This window comes from Labrus bergylta, chromosome 2 (genome assembly GCF_963930695.1).
Source record: "Labrus bergylta chromosome 2, fLabBer1.1, whole genome shotgun sequence".
NCBI classification, from domain to species: domain Eukaryota; kingdom Metazoa; phylum Chordata; class Actinopteri; order Labriformes; family Labridae; genus Labrus; species Labrus bergylta.
This window is the reverse complement of record NC_089196.1, coordinates 15,017,963-15,038,412: the sequence shown is the minus strand read 5'-3', so window position 1 is coordinate 15,038,412 and position 20,450 is coordinate 15,017,963. Positions and strand designations below refer to the sequence as shown.

The window sequence follows — 20,450 nt, the reverse complement described above, 5'->3', positions numbered from 1 at the left end:
TTTATTTTTAAGCCTCGTGTTTTTGTTGTGTTTGTCCCAGACAGGCGGTGCTGGCACATTTCAGCACAGCCTTTGTCTGCATCCTGTGGCATTGTGCTACTAACCAACCCATGGCTACCACCCAACACCGGCCTCTTCCTCATCCTCATTAGAGCGCACGACTCGCAGTGTGGGAGAGTGTACATCCATATATATGATAATGTGTGAACAGTGAGCACATAAAGCCAGCACGCCTGTGTCTGTGTGGATTTTTTTTTTGTTCCCCAGTATCTGCCCACTCTGTTCTTTCTCTCTGATCTCCCCTCTCGCTTGCTCTCCCTCTCTGAAGGCATCGGCTGGGTGCAAAAGAGCTCCAGTGAAATTCACCCACAGTCTCTGAAGTTTCCGGCAGCTGACTTTTTAGGTCAGACAGGAACAAGGTTTAATCAGAGCTGAGATAAAAGCAGACTGACGACACCACTGCATCCTCCTCTACTCCACCAGCACGCTCACTATTCCCTCATCCACCCTCCTTCTCCTTCATATCTCCCAGCCGTTACTGTTCAGCTACCGGGAACAGGATGCCGTGCAGCCTTTTAAGTCCTTATTCAGCTGCAAACAGAGCCTGTTTCTGTCCCTGCAGACGAATGTACAGATGGACGCAGATGGATACTGTATCTCCATGCTTCAGTGGTGAGAGACTGGCATTAGTTTATTTGTTTGTGTGTGTTTGTCTCAGTGTACAACATCATGCACAGCATCAAGTGTGTGTTGTAACTTTGTACATCTATTTTCCTTTCTTTCCCTCAGCCTTCTCACACTCTGGATTACCCAGAATGCCTTCCCTCCCTGGCAGCCTGGAGGTCTGCTGAGTTTGCCTTCACACTTAGAGAAAGAGAGGCAGAGAGGGAGAGGACAAAGTAGAGATTATGAGCGTACATGTGAGAGCGTGCGTGAGTGTGCGTGCCTGTATGTGGAATTGAGTGCGAGTGCACTTTATGTTTGTTTGTGAAGAAAAAGTAGAACTGGGGGAGGAACAAAAATCTACCTGACCTGCTGACAAAGCAGCATTTTCCAAATACAGCAAAACAAACAACCTCAAAACCTGCACGACCATGCCTCTATGGAAAACAACACTGGTCTATAGAACTGTAGTCTCTTTAACTAACAGATTAACTCATAACTTGATGATTTGCACTGAGAAGAATATACAAACCCTCTCAAGAAGAGGACCTGCAGGTCTTTTTACCAGTTTGTTGTAAATTCCTGCAGCATGATATAAAACTATTGCAAAACCTGAACTCCTGAAGTGACACCCACAATCTGCAAGCTTGACTTTGAAACAGGGAGGACAACAAGCATGTCCCTGTCAAAACCTACCCACCAGTTCCCTCTTTACTTATCAACATGTGAGGGTCATAATGTTCTCATATCACTCTCAGCGAGAAAAAGAATCATCATTGTTCTTAAAAATGTCACACTACTCATCCAAGTGACTGCTGTTTCTATATTGTATGTAATTCTTCAACATGACAAGTAGTAAACACATAATGCTAGCAATCTGATTTATGGTTTGCCTTCATGTAAACTATGATTTTGGATTTTCGACACTACTAAGTGTATTTTTGTTAATCAACAGAAAATGTTGCTGCCATATAAACAAATAAATGAAATTGAGTAGCACTAAAACAAAACAAAAAAATCATCAAAGCTAGTATCAGTGCAACAGTTTGTGACTGAGTCGAATTAAATCCAATAGTGTAAAACTGGTTGGACTACCATATCAGTTTATGCTATCTCATTGCAGAAATATTGGAATCTGTTGGTCATCAGTACAAAATAAAAGATATTTTGGCTGTTAGTCTTTATGTGTGTGTGTGTGTGTGTGTGTGTGTGTGTGTGTGTGTGTGTGTGTGTGTGTGTGTGTGTGTGTGTGTGTGTGTGTTGCATTTAAGTCCAGAAATGCCAAATATGTTTCAGGTGACTTTTACATTTTGAACTTCAAACAGTTAACGGACTGAAAACTGTCTCTAGCATTAATGAAGTAATGAAGAACCATCCAAGTCTGTCTAATTGGACTGATTGGTATACTGTATGATCACAAAATGAGTGTTCATATAGTATAGTATAGTCGGCTAACGGTCAATAAAGATTTTTTTTACTTGACAAAACCATGTATCTGTATCTTAGCAACACTTAATGATTTTGCATTTGAACAACTTGTAATTGCTCTGATGGTTGTAGATTAAAGTTAAATCAAAGATACTGACATGCTAAGACTTTAACCTCATCCATTCACAATCTTTGCAGTTGCCCGTGGCTGTTAATAATTGTGCTGACACTGAGATTGCACAGCTTCACCTCTTGTAATGTGACCACATCAACGCAAAGCAATTAGCTCAACAGCGTAGTGACCAGCAAATTAATGTCGTCCCTCTTACACTTCTGTAAATGACTCTGAATTAGACTCAATGATTCACTGCCAAGCTCGAACACATTCCAGCACTTAGCCTTTGTGAACATCAAACAAACAGAGATTGTTACACACTGTTAATGTGACCGTCATTTACACTTCTCACACATCAGTGTTTACACTTTTCGACAAGGCTGAGTGAGAGGAACAATATGACATTGAGCTGATTGTATCATATACTCTGCTGTTTGCATTTTTGTGTAGTTAGCCTTTGTGCATTTTTTTATTGAGATTAAACCGAGGCAAGTGCCACTGATGATGTTCATTCTAATAGACCTAATGGGTTTATTACTGATTCAATTTGCTGACAATTAGTGAGACCCATCGTAATATCCAGATTAACCCTAAAACATACATCGGACTGCTTGCTTCATAATAGCTCAACTCTCCTCTGTATATCTAATCAAAGTTCTCCCTTTAACTTTCTCAACTAGTCTATCCATACAGTAACCCCATTAACCTTTTGATTTCATGCTTCATCACATTGGTAAATGTTTACTCTTTGTATCTTGTTGTATATAATGACCCTGGGATTTGCCGTTACTGGGGTTATAACCAAGAAGTGTTTGTGATGAAACCTGAGGCAGTAGAACAACCCCACATGTCCTCAGATGAACACCTGCATCTCCTGGCCAACTCATTTGTTGTATAAATTATTCAAACCTACAGCCTCCGGTAGAGCGATACAGTACACCAGACAAACACAACAAGATGTCAAATACAGTGAACAACGACTGAACTACACTAACAAACAATGCCCTGCAAAGAGACAACATGTCCAAAAAGAGGGGTAAATACCATCAGTAGCTGTAAGACAAACGTAAAGGCTTTTAAAAACTAGTTAAGGAAAAGACCTTTTTTTGGGGAGTGTGAAAAGCAAAAATTGTGTTTCACATCAGCTAAAGCATCCCCAATATATCCCACATTATTAAAAAACATACAAATTAAAGCATAAAAGTAATGCAAAGCTCAAATTTCTCTGCATGTTACTGATATAGGAGCACTTTTAGTTGTCTTATCAAGCATCGTTTTGTTGACATGACTGCAGTAATTGCTAAAGAGAGAGTTAAATTATTATGGTAAAAAATAACAATTTAATGTAAATATCAATGAAGAATTATGTAAAAGTGATCCAAACATGTGCTTACCTGAATAAAATGCAAAAAAAACAAAAACTGGAAACACTAAAATGTGTTTCAATTACACAAGTGTTTCCTTCTTTAAAACCTAATCAGACACTCTCCCTACTACATTCACAGTACACTAATCCCATCCGACTAAAGGGCTTAATGAGATAACTTTCAAACTCCTGCATCCTTATATGTTTACCCATTGTGTTCCTCATTAATGTGTGCGCTTAATGCATGCATGCTTTGTGTGTGTGTGTGTGTGTGTGTGTGTGTGTGTGTGTGTGTGTGTGTGTGTGTGTGTGTGTGTGTGTGTGTGTGTGTGTGTGTGTGTGTGTGTTTCTGAAGGTGGAGAGTCATTTTCATTCAATACTTCAGAGACCGAGAGACACTCAGAGGTTCGTGAGTAGAATCTCAAAAGGCTGTCTCTCTCTCTCTCTCTCTCTCTCTCTGTCTCTACCTGCACCGTTGTCTGCTTTCTCCACCTCACGGTGTCTCACAGGCACACACAACTTCTCACACATATCAGGTTTTTAAAAAAATCATATAGCAGCTTATATCAACATGATTCTACCACTCGTCAGGAAGTAGTATCAAAGGACAGCTCTGGTGATATGCTTTGTTTTTCTGGTTGTCAACAGATGCCAGTGTTGCGTAAGCATCCTTCATTCTTTGTCGTCCACACATTTAAACACCTTGAGACACACTGGGTGAGCTGTTCATCCACAATGGGCACAGATTAAATACTCCCCAAACAACGCCATATGAATTATGTTTTACTGATTGAGCAGAAAACTCAAATGGAAACTTAAATGCTTTAGGGAACAAAAACATGTTGTGCTGTAATACACATGTTCCTTTGTAATATTCTTCTTGATACAAACCTAATTTGAAAGGAAATATGTCTTTTTTTTCTCGGTTAAATGAGAACACTTGAAAGGTACTATTGACACAGTCTCTGTAAGGACTAAGCCCCCCTAAAGGACTGATCAAGAAATTGCACCTGCTTTGAAGTGTTTCTCTGAACATTATCCGTGTCCTTTTATGCCTTATCTTAACCAAAATGAGACGTTAGGTTCTTATTTAACAGAGCTGCAACTAGAGATTAGATTCACCGTCATATTTTCTCTTTAAATCTATTAACTGCTGACGCTGTAAATTGTTGCCAAACTGCTCATTACACTAAACCGTAAATAACCCACAGGAAGCTGGAACCAAACTGGAAATGGTTAACTGATTATCTTAAAAGTTGCTCATTTCTTTTCAGTCAAAAAGTTGAATTGTGAAATTGTACTATTGGGTTTAAACACATATTTGGGAGTGCCAGTGAAAGATGACAGAAGGAGAGGGTAAGAATAAAATATCCTCTCATATTGTATGCTTCCTATGGAGAGTTTTGGGGTGGGGGGATACCACTGAGTCTCAAGGCCACACACTATAAAACAGGATCTACAAAATGACAAACCACACAGGAAGGAACTCTGTCATTCCTCCCTCTCCCTCTTTCCCACTCCCTCCATCCTCTCAAATGCCATTAGTCCACTTCCTGAACAAGGGAGGGGGGGAAATGGAAAGAAGAGATGCTACAACTCTGCAGAACACACACATACACACACAAACACAGATTCAGTGGCACAAAAAAACGACTTTCAGGCATGCATATTAAATTTTGAGAGTGAAAAAACAAAAACATCTGCACAAGTGTTTATGAAAGCACGTGAATGTGTAGCCTGTCAATCATTGTCAAAGTGTAGCTAGAATAACTAACTGGATATTTTAACTGAACATCCACAGTCAGGATGAATTAAAGAAAGAGAGATGGGGATAGAGAGAAGCAGAAATGTGTTCAGCAGTGCAGGGATGAGAATGGGTGTGCTCTGCTTTTTAACCATGTATTATTCACAGTCTCCCGTGGCGACCAGCGACAGATCAACATGCTCCGCTCTCCAATCCTGAGCCAAACTTGTTTTTCAATTTCAAGGCAGACAGGCTTAAAATCGCCCTCTGGTATTCAAAGCCCCCTTTCTTGACCAAAATCAAATTCAATCAATCCAACTTTATTTATATAGCACCTCTCAGACAAATTCAATTGCAGTTTAAAGTGCTTTACAAAAGTGCCGAAAAAAGTGATTGACGAAAAGTAGTTTGAACATATGTCAGACACCATACGTCACAAAAGTCTTTAATTATTGAGTTATTTCACAGACTTTGTAACCTGGCATTACACAGCAATTTATACCCTATATAGTATCAAAATGTGTACACATCCTCGGCTGAAAATAGTCCCCGAATGAACTATTTAAAAAAAAGATGTGTATACTGTGTTGTTATTAGAACAGATAAAAATGATGCTCAAAGTAACAAAAACTATTGTCCCCACATTCAACAACAGAAAGTTCCCACCATTACCCTGCTCTGGAGTGTAGCATTACAGGTGATTACCAAGAGTGGCAGCACAATGTCTCTCCCGATGATTACAGGTCAGGTGTTATCATCTGCAAAGGGGTTGACAGTGATGGGGGATAGGGGGAGGGCACTTGACATATTTCTTTTATCACTGATGTCATTATCGACCCCTGTAAACATCTCAGAGGCTGTACAGAGCTTGATGGGGTTGCAAGGCGATTCCCTGTCAGATACACAAACAGAAGTGAAAATGATATAGCCACTTTGTTGCTGAAAAGACACACCTCGCACCACTATCTCACTCGGTTTAAAGACTCTGAGGGCAATAAGGAAGATGGACTGAACATAGAGGAGCGGAAGCATCTTGACATTAAGAGAAGATTATCATGGTGGGTTGTATCTGGTGGATCAATGCAAAGACAAAATATTGAGTCAGCTTAAATCCAAAGGTTTTGTGATGTTGACCACTGAATCCATCGGGGTCTTTAAACAGTATACCAGGGCACTCTTTTTGACCTTTAAGAATCTTTGCTGTGTAGAAGCAGAATAAGGCCCATGTCACCAGGACTCTGACTTTCTTAAGTTCCTTAAGCATACTTTGTTGTTCTTGTTCTTTTTGTATTAACAAATGTAAAATAATATTTTTGCTTACTCAGCCGTTAAAGACACGACCACTGCATGCATTATTGACATTGTTAGTGTTTGCTACATTTTTACATTAAAGCATGAAATGTTGAGATATTTTTAAAGTTGGATTTATCAATGACTTTCTAGAACATGTTTAGTTCGAAGCAGTTTAGGTTCTGAAATTATCAGAGTTTCAACCATAAATGATTTTTAAATTAAATGCAAATAATGGCCAGGTAGCCATGGCAACCCAAGTAGTTAAACAATTGAGTAATTATGTGTTGAAAATTTGCAACCGCAAACATGGACTAGTTTATGTAAAACATAATCGGTAGAATTGTTGTACACTGACTCATCAATGCAAGCTGCAGGAAGAACCTACACCAAGTCACTTTTCACATACTGTGCCTCATCTTGCAGTAGTTGTTATGCTAGAGGGACAGACAGAAGAGGCGGGAGATAAGGACATGGGTGTCTACAACAGCATGAAAAAAAAACAAGAAAGAAAAAAAACCTCAAAGGGTTAGTTGGGGTCAAAAAGATAACGTACTGGTCTGATCATGTCAGCTTTCTTGCTTTGTCCTCCTCCTCTGCTTCTGAAGTTCTGTCGCAAAGTCTACAGCTCAATCTCTGGATCATTCACTTTAATCCCTTTCATATTTACAATTTGTGAGGTTGCTCTTGTGTAAACTTTGCAGTAATCCAATGTCCCAATCCCAGTCTCTTGGGAATAAAAGCCTCAAAAAAATTAATGAACTGAGACTCAGGTGAGATTTCAACAGATACAGTATATTCTTGAAGCTTGCTGAGATGCATAAATGAAAGCTCAGAAAAAAACACCAAATCCCTTTTCTTATACTGTTACAGACGCATGTCAAATTTCTCCTGTCCTTTTTTTGCCCTAGCATATTTGCGCAACTTTTCATAATCAATAATAATTTAAAAAAGTTAAAATAAAAAAATAAACACGGCTATGTTTGATCATGTTCCCACTTTCTTGTCTTTCCTTGCCCTGAGTTAACCTCTCCTCTCCACTCCGGCATGTCCTTGTCTTTACCCCTGTCCACTACATATGTCAACATCACATTAACAATCCAGGCAGCATGTCCAAACATGCAGGTGACATGACTCAGCAGAACCCACCAGTGGAAAAACATACTCCTCTGAGACCAGAGAAGGCCAGCCACAGAGGAGGGAAGAGGACAAAAGACAAAGAATGTTTGAATTGCCCCCGGGGACAAATAAAGTTTTTTGAATTGAATTGAAAAGAGGAATGCAGAAGAGTGAGAGAAGCGACAGAAAAAAGAAGAAAAAATTGAAAAATGGAAATTATTCTGATGTGAAACAGAAAGGATGAAGAAGTTTTGGCAGTGGGGGAGACACGTGGGAGTGGAAATATTGGAAATTCCAATGTTTTACTTAAAGATTGTCCAACATTTATGGAGATCGTGACAACTATCTCTGCTCAACCTTTAGAAATTCCCATTCTTCTTTTCTCCCTCAACACTCGCCTCATTCTTCATCGCCATGGCAATGATGCTACAGTGAGTCACCTCCACATTGCCCTCCTCCTCAACACTGCCAAGGCGAAACATGGGAGCGTTTCAGAGAGAGAGAGAGAGGGAGAGAGAGAGACATGTATAGATAGATAAGAGAAGTAGGGAGAGAGACAGAGAACAGAGAAAGGGCTCTGTTTCCCTGGAAACAGATGGGGGTCCCCCAGCCCCCATTGGTTCTCAACTGAATCAGCTTGTTACCCATAATGCTTAGAGTCAACTGAGCCTCTTTTTCTAGGTTGTCTCCGTCCTCTCTGTTGTTCTCTGTGTCTTCATATGCATGCACAAAGAAGTACACAACAACAAACAGGCTACAGACACAATACAAACTGAATTGGTTTCTGTTTCAAGATATTCTCCTGGTGTAATATGTTAAAATCGAGTAGAAAGAACAAGGTCTTGCCTTGTTTTAGTTTTTCAAATGAGACTGCATTTGCAGCTGCTATTCTAAATAAATGCAATGCAGCTTAGAACGCTTTCTGTCTTTTTTCCTGATCATTTACAGCCATGTTCCAAGGATGGAAAACCCATAGAAAATAAGCAAACAAAATAGATCTAGGAAACAGCAAATGATCACTTCATAATTACTTCCAGAACGAGGTCAAATTATCATCAAAAGGTTTAATACAGCTGGTCTTGATTTCAGCAATTTGCAAAAATAAACCATGTTTTTTCAGTTCAGACTGAAAATCTGAAAAGTTTTAGTTAATGATGAACTGTTGGAGCTTGTTGAGAGGCAGGAGAGGATTTTGTTCGTCAGTAGTACAAAGAGTGTCTCTGAGCAGGGATATTTTATGTAAAAAGCAGCAGTCATTTAAAAATAATGACCACTTGTTAAGACATGTTTTAATGACATGATCGTGTGTGCAGAGTGGACGTCCTGGCCTGTTCGTGGTACATTGGGAAGCAAGAGTGCTCAATATGTTTCATGGCCAGAAAAGGTTGACTTATGTAGCCATCCTTGCAGTCATAGAGATTAATTTAACATAACTGATTATACATTTGAACATGAGAACATCTTTTATTGCCACTTCTGCAAAGTACCATGTGCTACTGTGTTATTAAGATTGCAGAACATTTGTTCTAACAGAATAATGAATAAAGGATAAAGACGTTTAACTAGCAAAACAAGGCTTTGCAAAGAAGACCTAGAAAAACATGGTCATGGTCAGGTATGTGCAAGAGTGTCTTTCTGTCTGCTGTAACAGCACACATTTGTACTGTAAAAAACACATTTCTCATGGCAGACAGCTTTTTACAGTGAACTCTGAGGGCACCTTGCCGTCCTTCATCCAAACATAAAGCGCAGAACAAGATGTATAGGCTTGCATTTCTTTAGATCAGGATCACACATAAAAGTTGTACTTTGTTCTGAATGCCATCAGTGTGCTTACACAGAAAAATATGTGACAACCAAGAAAAGGAGCAGTAATCAAACAGTCAGAGTGTCTCAGGATGTAAATAAATAAAGTGGTCCTGTGTGTCATTACATATTTACAAATGTGTGTATCCTTAAGTTGTACAATGGAGACACAATGTGTGCACTGCGGTTAAATTGAGCGGTGTGAATTCATTTCCATGCATGAGTGAGAGAGGATAAATGTAGAACCTAGCAGCTTGAGACGGAGCGTTTCTATCAAAGGGGGTTGCTCTTGGCACTGCCTCTTGATCTCTTCTTCCCTTTCTAGCTGCTGTGAGCCTGCTATCTCCCACAGCGATGCCACACAATGATAGCAGGCTGGCCTTGCTTTATATACTTGCCCGTAACACTGCTGCCTATCTGCTGCACATTTCGTGTCTACGGCCTGCTGCCTTTTTCATCCATCTGATATTTAGCCTTGTGCAGGCAGCCAGCAGGGTATACATGACACAAGTTGTTACTGGAATATAACCAACTTACACATTTGGCAAGTTGTGAAATGTTATTGGGAGTCATTAAGGAGTCTTAAGGGGTTCTTGAGAGAATTAAAAGAATTAGATTGAGTAATACAAGTAAAGCACGTCTTCTCAACTTGCTATCATTTACAGCTTTACATAAACTTCATATTTTGTTTGATGGGAAGATAAAAAAAAAACACATTTGAAGATGTCCACTGATATTTCTGTTGTGGCTGAGAAAAGCATGAATGTCAACTGATTTTGAGGTTATATTGACATTTTAAGAACAACGTTTTAAAAAAAAATACTGCTCATCGAAGCTCAAGTCTACAAGGGACATTGTGTAGTAGTAGTCCTTCTGTAAATAAGATATCCATTTAAAGTACATACCTGGTACACATTGGTATCAGGAGTGACTAGAGAGACTACAACTAAGCAGCAAAAAATGGAAAACAATTGGAATAAAACAATTTGGCTGATAAACTGGCAAGTTTGAATTTGTCAGAAAAATACATCATTTTAAGACTTAAAATGAAAAATTATTTCATTTTGGAAATAATTAGACAAAATGTTTGGCATTTTTGGCATTTGGTGGGAGACTTAAATAGGTAGAAACAACTCCTCAGCTGCTTTGTCTGTCTCTCTGCATTTAGTTCTTTCAATTCATAGTCATGCTCATCCTTGCCTATCACGTGTCAGGCTTCACACTCAGCTGATCCTGTTTCTGTGGCCTTGTCTCCTAATATTTGTCTGCTTTTACTTCTTCTAGTTACTCTGATCTGAGTGTGTTCTTCTTCACGCTTTCATTTATTTAAATTCCTTAAATGCTCACACCAAAACTAGCAGTAGAGCTAAAAGTCCAACCGTGGGATCATTTGTGGTCAAAACGAACGGACATTTCACTTTGCAGCAATTCCTTATTTACATTACTCATTACTCTATTTTCACGTAAAAACTATTACACGCCCAGGAGGAGTAACTGTTCAACCGCAACTGACTTCAGTTAACAAGCACATCTTTATCTAGAGACTGCACAGCACAACATACAACTGCTGGTGGCTGATAATGTCATGAAATCAGGAGTGAGATATATTCGACAGCGGAGTTTTTCATTAGCTCTCCCATACTTCTCAAACTCCTTTTTTTCTTACTCGTCAGCTCTTTTGCCACCAGTCTGCGTCTTTTCCGTCTACACTGTCTCTTCATGAGCCTCTGAGAAAACCACAGATGGAAATTACAACATGTTTGTCAAACGATTACAATTACTCTGCAAACATTTGAACTTTAATAAGATTAACCTTTTTTTTTCAGTCCAGCAAACATTTGTAAACACTCTAAATGTCATGATGTGGAGAAATAAATGCAGCATTCAGGCGCGATATTCTTTTTACAGGTCTTATAAGCAATTTCATGCTGCCTCGATTATTTCTTGTTCTCTTTTAATTTGCTCATATTTCGTGGAAAATCACATGACTGGTTTGTTTGCTGACACAGAAATTAAGCAATTTATTGTCAACAGACGTCAGCTCAAAACATTAGATCACTATATATCAGGGCTGTCAGTATTAACTAGTTAATCGTGATTAATTAAGCTCTGAAATGAATGCATACAATTTTTTACGGGACTAATCGCTTGCTTTTTTTGTCCCTTTTGTTGCACCATAAGCCTCCCTGCAGTGTCTCCCTATAGTCACAAGGAAGTTTAACACAGCTGCATCTTTGAATTTATTATTTCACTTCAAAGATACAATATGTATGTTTAATATGTTTTTCTTGTTGACAAATTACATTACCTCAAATATTTTCAACAGTAGTAAAAGCCAGAGAAATCCTTCATTTCCTTAAAGCACAACATTTTTATCGTTGACAAGGAAACACTGGATGTTGTGTCCATGCTGCTACAGAAGGAGGTGGGAACTGCTACTGAAATCTGCCGCACTGTTGCTGTAAAGTATGTGCAGCTGAATCAAAACGTCATGTAAAATATACTTGGATACATTAGCTCGTCAGCAAACATATTCTCTTCCTCAGGTCTGTTTTGCTCGTTCATCTTAACAGCGGTCAACTCGGAGTTTGTTTTAATGGGGGGTGGGGATGGAGTAGCAGAGAGAATCAATCCCAAGATTCTATGCGAGCCTTATTTTTTGTTATTGTTTTGAATGAGAGCGCCCTGGCAGGAGAATTAAAAAAAAAACTCAAAGACAGCTCATTTGACGAGTCAAAAGTAATACCTTATGACATCAAACAGTTGAACTGTTTCAGCCTCTGGCTCAGTGTGGTTGAATTACCTGTTTTTCACTTGAGCTGTGGATTTTCCTGTATGTCTGTATTGTCTTTAGTGTACCTGTCATGTTGCCTGTAGCAGATTTCCTTCAGGATTTTTAGTGTTCCTTGTCGCTGTTTTTATTTAGTGTTTGATCCGTAAAGAGCTCCTTTTTCAATGGTTAAGTTAATGTTGCCTCATTCGATCTAATAGAGGGTCCTCACTTCGTTTTAAAAGCTGAGTTTAATTCTAACAGCAAGTAAAATACTGTATTCTCACAATTTATTTGTCATGAGACATTGCAATACAGCTGTATAAATACAAATGCCTAGCTTAAGAATGCAAAAATAACGAGTTCTTATAAATTCACTGTCTTTGACAAATGGAAGCTGTAAACCATTCTGATAACTGAACAGCCTGGTTTAAGGACGGAAATCAATAACATTGTAAATCTACACTTTGTTTATCATATTTATTTTCTTTCCTTTCCGTTTAATATTAGTTAACACTAATAATGTCTGAGAAGATCATCCTACAGACACACATATCTGCTGATATGATCCACAAACAGAGTACAGAACCATGTGCACTATTCTGCACATTAAAGACAATGTAAAGAAGCTTGTTCTTTAAATCAGTTTTACTAAAAGCCAATTTTATCATTAATAAGTGGCTCAAACTCGGATAATAGTACAAATCAAGTCAAAAGCCTTGTCACAATCCCATCAATTATCAAAGGAGAAGGACCCAACGATGATGTACTGAGAATACATCTCCCCGGCATAATTAGGACTTCACTCAGTAATTAGCTATCTGAAAATAATTATCATCAAAAATGTCTGATTAAAATCTCCATCAACACAAAGTCAGGAGACTGAAAGCGAGACACTGGCGACAATTTAAGGCGTGATACTTTTTCCAAAGACAGCCTCTGCAGTCGTCTCCTTTTTTCGTTTTAATTGAGCCTCAGACACCTAGGTAGTAGCTCTGATTGGATCTGAGGAGCGATGCAGCGGTGGAACAGTTGATTGAAAGTGACCTTGGTCTAATTACAGTTGGTCTAATTATAATTCTCTGATTACCACCCTGCAGGAAATGTTAGAATACGTTGCTAGTGGCCTCAGCTAATGATGTTTAGATACATGAATGATAGGAGTTATTCTGATCGGAAAAACAACAAGGTAGTGATGTGTCATCTTAAGCCCCATACATCTAGTTTAAGCTTGGTGTTGTTTTGGTGTTTAACAGGAATGTGAAATGAATAAATGAATTAAAAACAGAAGTGTTTGCCTTTTAAAAGCTACTTAGCTCAATCTATTTCTATTCTCCACTATCTGTTTTTCTCCAGCCCTCTCCTCTCCTCTCCTCTCTGTCCGTTCCCCCGGGCTGAGGTCGTGTTGCCCTCCAGCTCCCTTCCTCAGAGCCGGGATGACATCATCTCATAGCCGCCTCGTCCTTGGGAATGCCTATTCATCATTCTGATCATCATTGCCAGCATCAGCAGCATCACCTGCGTATGCACACACGCATTTACACACGCACATACACCTATACTGCGAGAAGATAAAAGGGAAGGGAGATGCCTCTAGTTCTGCAAGATTACAGGCCTGAAGTGAAAGAGGGAAAGAACCACAAATATAGAGGGAGAGAGAGAGAGAGAAAGAGGAGGGGGGGGGGGGTACAATCCTGCTGGGGTAGGCAGAAACCCCTGACCTGTGCTCCTCCAACAATACATCTCAATAAACCACAGAACAGCCAAATGTGATGAGTCAGACTCAGGCTACAGGGGGAAAACAACAACATAAAGAGGAGAGAAACCCACCCCTCTTCCTCCACCAACTTTCAACTTCTTGGGAAGAGAGCTGCACCTCCTCTCTCTTCGTCACCAGCTAATCTAAAACTTCTCTTTGGCACCGCTCACTGTATTCCTGTTACTGGATGGTGCATGACTGAACAAACCCATGCCTCTATGTGTGGGAATAACAGCAGTGAAGTGAAGCCACACTAAGAAAACACAGCAATAAACAAAGTTTCCAGCACATGGGCCAGTGTCTCCCTGCCCATGTGTGCTTGCGAGTGAAATGCGCTCACGATACTTTACGAGGATCTGTGTGTGTGTGTGTGTGTGTGTGTGTGTGTGTGTGTGTGTGTGTGTGTGTGTGTGTGTGTGTGTGTGTGTGTGTGTGTGTGTGTGTGTGTGTGTGTGTGTCTAACATTCGGAAAGATTTAGCACTATGTACAGACAGATAAATCCATGAAAGTGTGAAGGAAATGCTGTTTCTTCCTGCTTCTTTTCACAATGACTTGTTCACATTTTCAGGTAATACTTATTTCATGTCAGCATCAGGGATTGTCAGAATCTACATCCAAAAAAAGTCTGTTTTAATATTCCAAAGAGCAACTCATTTCATGCAGCTTCTTATTATCACAAAGTCAGTCAAGGCAAAGGACAGAGCATGTTATGTAGCTGGCAGTCGGCTCCCTTAGACTCAAGCAACGGCCAAACTTGGTTGTTTACTGAAAAATGTGTGTTTCTATATATACAGCATCTTTAAGCGTATAGTCTTGTAATAATCCGAGCAAGCTGTAGGGCCAGAACGAAAAAAGGGGCTACATGGGTGCAGACTCACATAGTCATGGAAGGCCTTGGCCTCACTCGAGTGTTCACATGTGTCTCTTCTCTCTGGAGCCGCACAGTACAGGTCCCAGAAAACACTACAACACAAAAAGAGTAACAGTCAGAGACAAAAATGACAAAAGAATAGAAACATCAAAGCTAAGAGATAAATCTCAGTCGTTCATACGGTATAAGATGCAGGGCAATATGGCTACAGTAGAGGCAATAAGAAGGGTTTTATAATCATCATTTGAATTCGAATCATCAGATGACTTCAGTTGAGTGTAGTAAAATTTGCAACTAGGAACCTGAAGAAGACAATTAATGAGAGGAAATGAAAACCCAAGAGAAGGAGGGATTATTATGAATTTATTTAATACTATCAACAATGGAGTTAAGAAAACAGCATGAGGAGGGATTTGACTTGACTCATTAGACACAAAAACACTCACCACCACCATGAGTGGAGGAACCCCGGAGGTTCTCCTAATGTGATGTTCTTCTCCCATCGGATCTGCACACAGACAAACAGACAGAGAGAGAGAGAGAGAGAGAGAGAGAGAGAGGATGCTTCAGAAACGTATTAAGAATAAAAACATGTCTGACATTTGATTTACAGGCTTTACAAGGTTTGAGAGGATGCAAGGGAACTTTTACAGCACATGCCATTATGTAATTATGTTATGACTCTCATACATGGATTCATAAGTGGATAAGTGAGTATATGTGTGCCGGAAAGCTTGTCTTTTTACAAGTGCGGGCCCAAATGTGTTTATGTGTGTGTGTGTGTGTGTGTGTGTGTGTGTGTGTGTGTATGTGTGTGTGTGTGTGTGTGTGTGTGTGTGTGTGTGTGTGTGTGTGTGTGTGTGTGTGTGTTTACTGAGTCGGAGATGTGCTGAGTCGGATGTTCAAAATCTGTACAGTTCATGCCTGAGGAGGCCAATCAAACCTTTGTAAAAAACACAGAAGTCTTGTCTTCTACCAAATCATCTGCACTGGAGCACTTTTTTCACAAGGTTATGTGAGTACTCGAGTATTTAGATTACAGTAAAGGCCCATCCCAAATTCAATTTTTTGCTGGATTGTAGGGTAAACATATGTGAAGCAGAGAAGTCCTTCTCTCTTCAATTCTTTGAAATTTACACCTATAGGCAGCCTCAACCCAACTTTTCAAACATTTCTCTTACAAAATTAAAATATACTATATGGGCTACTTATGAAATACAAATGAACCATATGTCTTGCTCTTGTGCTGTATAAGCTTATAAGCAGTGGAATCTTTTGAAAAATAAAACAAAATATCTGACACAGACAAAAAAACACACAAAAATTAAAAACAGCAAAAACATACAAACAAACCGGCTCTAGCTGATGTAAATGATTCTGGATCAGCTATTTCCTCGCTATTAAACTAACTTGATGTACTCCAACTTTAAGTACAAACGATATCCGTTGATTGTTTTATCAGGTCATGGTAAATGTGGACTCGGGATGCCATATGGATAGGATGCGGTCAAAAATGAACTAGTAGTTCCCAGTTTTGAATTTGAAAATGTGTCTGATTACACAAGGATATCTGTACACTGGTTTCCCTAAACAAGTTAACAGAGTTTCACACTAAAGTAAGGGGTAGTAGTGGTTACAGAGCTGCTGCACAAGTCATTCCAATAACAACATTTCTACAGTGATGCTCTCAGAATACGTGCACTACCAGGTTTTTCTGAGAAACCTGGTTACTTAAGGACTGTTCAAAATCAGAGGCTCATTTATTTAAAGGAATATGAAGTTTGAATGGTAAACCAGCTGTGTGAAAACAGAAAGATTTAACGATGTAGCAGTAAGGTGATGCAAAGGGTGAACTGTTTTAAGGCGGAGGTGAGGAGGATTGGGGACATAATCTCACACTGCAGTTTAAGTAGTAAACACTTTAGCACCTCTGTTAAGGTGAGTGACTAATTTTACTGACATCACTCACACGAGGGACGGTCAATGTTTGTGAATGATGTCAACTGAGGAGTAGAAAAACTCCCTTCGCAGATCTAACACACTACCAGTGAAACTTCTTCTATCAGATGTGATGTCACTGTTTAGTCTTCCTTCTCTTAAGTGACCACACAATCATCTGTTTTCTATTTCAATCACTATGAAGTTACTATGTTTTAAACATGAAGGTTGTTGTACCTGCTTTACTATCATAAAGAACACGCTCTAAAATAACAGGAACAACTGTATCACTGTACTTTCAGACCGTCCTGACCTCAGCTGCAGATCAGACGCAGTGACTTTTAGAAAGAATGTCTCACTTTGAAGTTGTTTTCAGGGGGGTCAGGAACTGCCTTTCTTTGTTTATCCCACATGGTTGCAGTCTAAGTTAGCAGTTCTGGAGAAGACATCAGTTAGCTTGAAACATTAAAGGCAGCCAAAAGTTCCCGTATACACAACGACAAAGAAGGATTTTCTCCCCCATAATTGTGCACATGGTACAAAAGAAGCAGAATGGGCTTGACATCCCTCATTTCTCACATCTAATTGGCTTTAGCTCAGTCCAAACATGATTGCACGCAGTTCAGGTCAGGACACTTTTTTTTTTATCCCCCCTGCATCTGGAAAGCGTAGAAGAAAATAACATTGGCTGTGCCCGCATATCCTGTCTTCTTGTGTTCTGCATTCCCAGGACGTTCATTCATTTACCTTCAGCATGCTACAGTCAGATGCTTTTAGCATTATTACTGACAGATGTAGGCTGTGTGTTGCTGAGATTGCTTTTCTTAATCAGAGGACTGAGATTTGGGAAAGCTCTACCCTTAAGTGTCTGGAAAGTTGGCTTGAAAAAGTAAAAATGCATATCAAAACTGAGTCTTATTAACTAGCCAAGTGTTGATTGAAAATAAAGGTTCATAACCTATAGTTTAAAAAAAGGATTTGTTATTCCCACAACAGTGTTCCTTTGATATTTTTATTGTGTACTATTTCATAATAAATACATGGCTATAACCAATTCCAATACCAAATATTACAGAACCTTGAATGCATTTTTTGGTTCTGGATTGAAACTAGTTTCTAAAACTTTGAGATGCTGACTATTAAAATTCATGAACCCTTAAGTACATAGTAAAACATATAATGTGCATTTTTGTCGACAGGGACTTTAGAGGGTCTTTAAGCTTAATTTTAACCATGTCATTGTTGTTGTGACTTTTCCTCCTCATGTATTTTTTTTGCTTAAAACATATTTCACTTACACATTACAATATAATATTTATCTTTCTTCTCTCTATTTGTCTTTCAGGGCTCTTGTTTCTTGCACTTACTGAGGATTTGCTCTAAAAAGATCTGAATGATAAATAAGTCGATAACAGACCTTTTAAGCCATGTTTTCAAGATCAACATTATGGCAAATATTTACCCATGTGTATTAAATACAAGTGGCTATGTTTATACTTGTTGCACTCATATGAGCTAATGTGTTCCCACACTTGAAAATGGCACCGCCTATCCTTTTCATCTTCCACATCTGCAGAAGAGAGAGCAAGTGATATGGCAGATAGGAAAGGGTGTCAGAGAGACAGGGACGTGTGTGTGCGCAGTATGTGAACGAACACACACTCAGTCAAAGTGATGAGAATTGGTGCCAGCTGATGATGTAACCTTTTCCACTCCCCTCTCTTTGTTCTCGTCTTTCTCTTCCCCTGTACAAAATGCCTCCAGCCACTGTCTTCTACATAGTAATTTACCGTCATTTACGACGAAGCACCAGAATCAAGTGACCTCATTTTCACCCCATCACCTTTTTACCTTTGCAGAAAAGAAGAGAAGACTAGCTTCCTGCTGAGGAAGAGTAGTTGAGGGAAAGCTAAAAAAAAAAAAAAAAGGGAGCGGAAGCATCACTACGAGAAAAGAGCGGGCTCAGAAAGAAATATAATGAGATTGAAAGAGATGGACTGAGATAGAGCTGCTGAGCGGATCACAGAATGATGTCAGCAAAAAACGTCAGCTCCAAGCTGAACATCATAACTGTCTTTGTGCTCCGGCTTTAGCCCCACCAGATGCTAATTTTAAAAAGCTGTCTGTTACTACCATTTTATTGGCTCACACTGTATGGGTGAGATAATTTAATTAGCATCCACACTTACCGGACACGTATGAGGGGCAGAGTAACCTTCAGAGCAGACACATAAAGTACATGGGCTGTAATCTCAGACAAACACACAAACACAAACAGCTTCTTAGTGACTTACCTCTGAGAGGAAGGTCTGTGCTGACTTCTGTGCTCCTACATGCAGCAGGTACTCGTACACATACAGAGCTAACCTGCCAAAAATCAAAGAACACAGAGGAAGGAATTAGGTCATATTGTTCATTAACATCAAACATTTAACAACAGATGTTGGGTGAGTAAAAAAAAAAAAAAGGCTAGGAAAACAGGCAATTATTGGGGAAATGTGCAAAATGAGAAAGAGGAAGCTGAGATCGAAAAACAGCTATAGGATTTTATAACATCCAAGCAGACACAAGGCATTTTCAATTCCCGAAAGATAGGTTAGGAAACAAATTGTTTGGGAGCTTAGACTACTGTACTTATGCTCATTATTTATGATAAACACATACTCAATGGAGTTTCTATCAGGATGGTCTCAAATCATTGAAAGTGCAGGGGATATGTGAGGGCGTCATGCCTCACAAATCTCCTTAGAAACTTAAATAAAAACACAAGCTATGAGCACTATATCTTACGAATGCCAAACAAGCTGGGCAACCTCTCATTAAAACATAAAGACATCTGTAATCGGCCCAAAGTTATGCTTAATATAAAACCCACCTGTTTAAAGAACAAACAGAAGGTGACAATAAGAGTGGGCTTAGTTGGACTGCACTCTAAAACACCTCCACCTCAAACCTCAGGCTCTCCAGAGACTTCCTCCAACGGCTTTGATCACAGAAGGAATTAATTACAGGCTTCATTTGTCAATCAATTCTCTTCCCAGTGTGTCTGTACTGGTAAGGCAACTTAGAGTGTGTGTAGGTAGGGGTGGGGGGGTGATGATTTACTTATTCCATAAATACAAGGTAAACATTGATTCACACAGGATCACTGGCAGAGCACACTGAGTCCTGAAGGCACCCTCTAGATTTGAACAGTCCGGTGTATCACTGGAAGTCACTGAGAGATGAGATGGGTTTGTCGTTTGGGCTTGATCCTATAGCATTTCCCTTAACTCAATATTAACCAGGTTAGGGTTGGCTAAGTGTTGTTCCAAAATTAATTATTATTTTAGCGTTTCATATTACCTTGGGTCTGCCGATATCTATCTAGCAATTGTAGAAAACACAAGCTCTTCAGAAGTTGTGTGAGGAGATAAATCAGCACCTATAAGTTAACAAAGCTAATTTTTGATTTATTTGTTGTTGAAATATATCTAAAGAGGGCTTTCATTTTGGACTTGGAAACTAGAAATAATAATAATTATAAACTTGATTTCCAAAATCAATGTATATTTATTGTCAGTCTATCAACTAAGGAGCA

At 39.3% G+C, this 20,450-nt stretch overlaps 1 protein-coding gene across 2 annotated transcripts in view; it reads right to left on the bottom strand.

The window, feature by feature from the left end:
• Window positions 1-20,450, bottom strand: part of ssbp2a (single stranded DNA binding protein 2a) — a 51,782-nt gene that overhangs the window by 9,472 nt on the left and 21,860 nt on the right. For both annotated transcript variants that reach the window (XM_065965596.1, XM_020650925.2), the window contains exons 2-4: window positions 19,165-19,237; window positions 15,379-15,440; window positions 14,940-15,024 (exon numbers count right to left, since the gene is read on the bottom strand). In XM_065965596.1, the coding sequence (XP_065821668.1) occupies window positions 14,940-15,024; window positions 15,379-15,440; window positions 19,165-19,237 (220 nt within the window). The remainder of the gene's footprint in view (window positions 1-14,939; window positions 15,025-15,378; window positions 15,441-19,164; window positions 19,238-20,450) is intronic.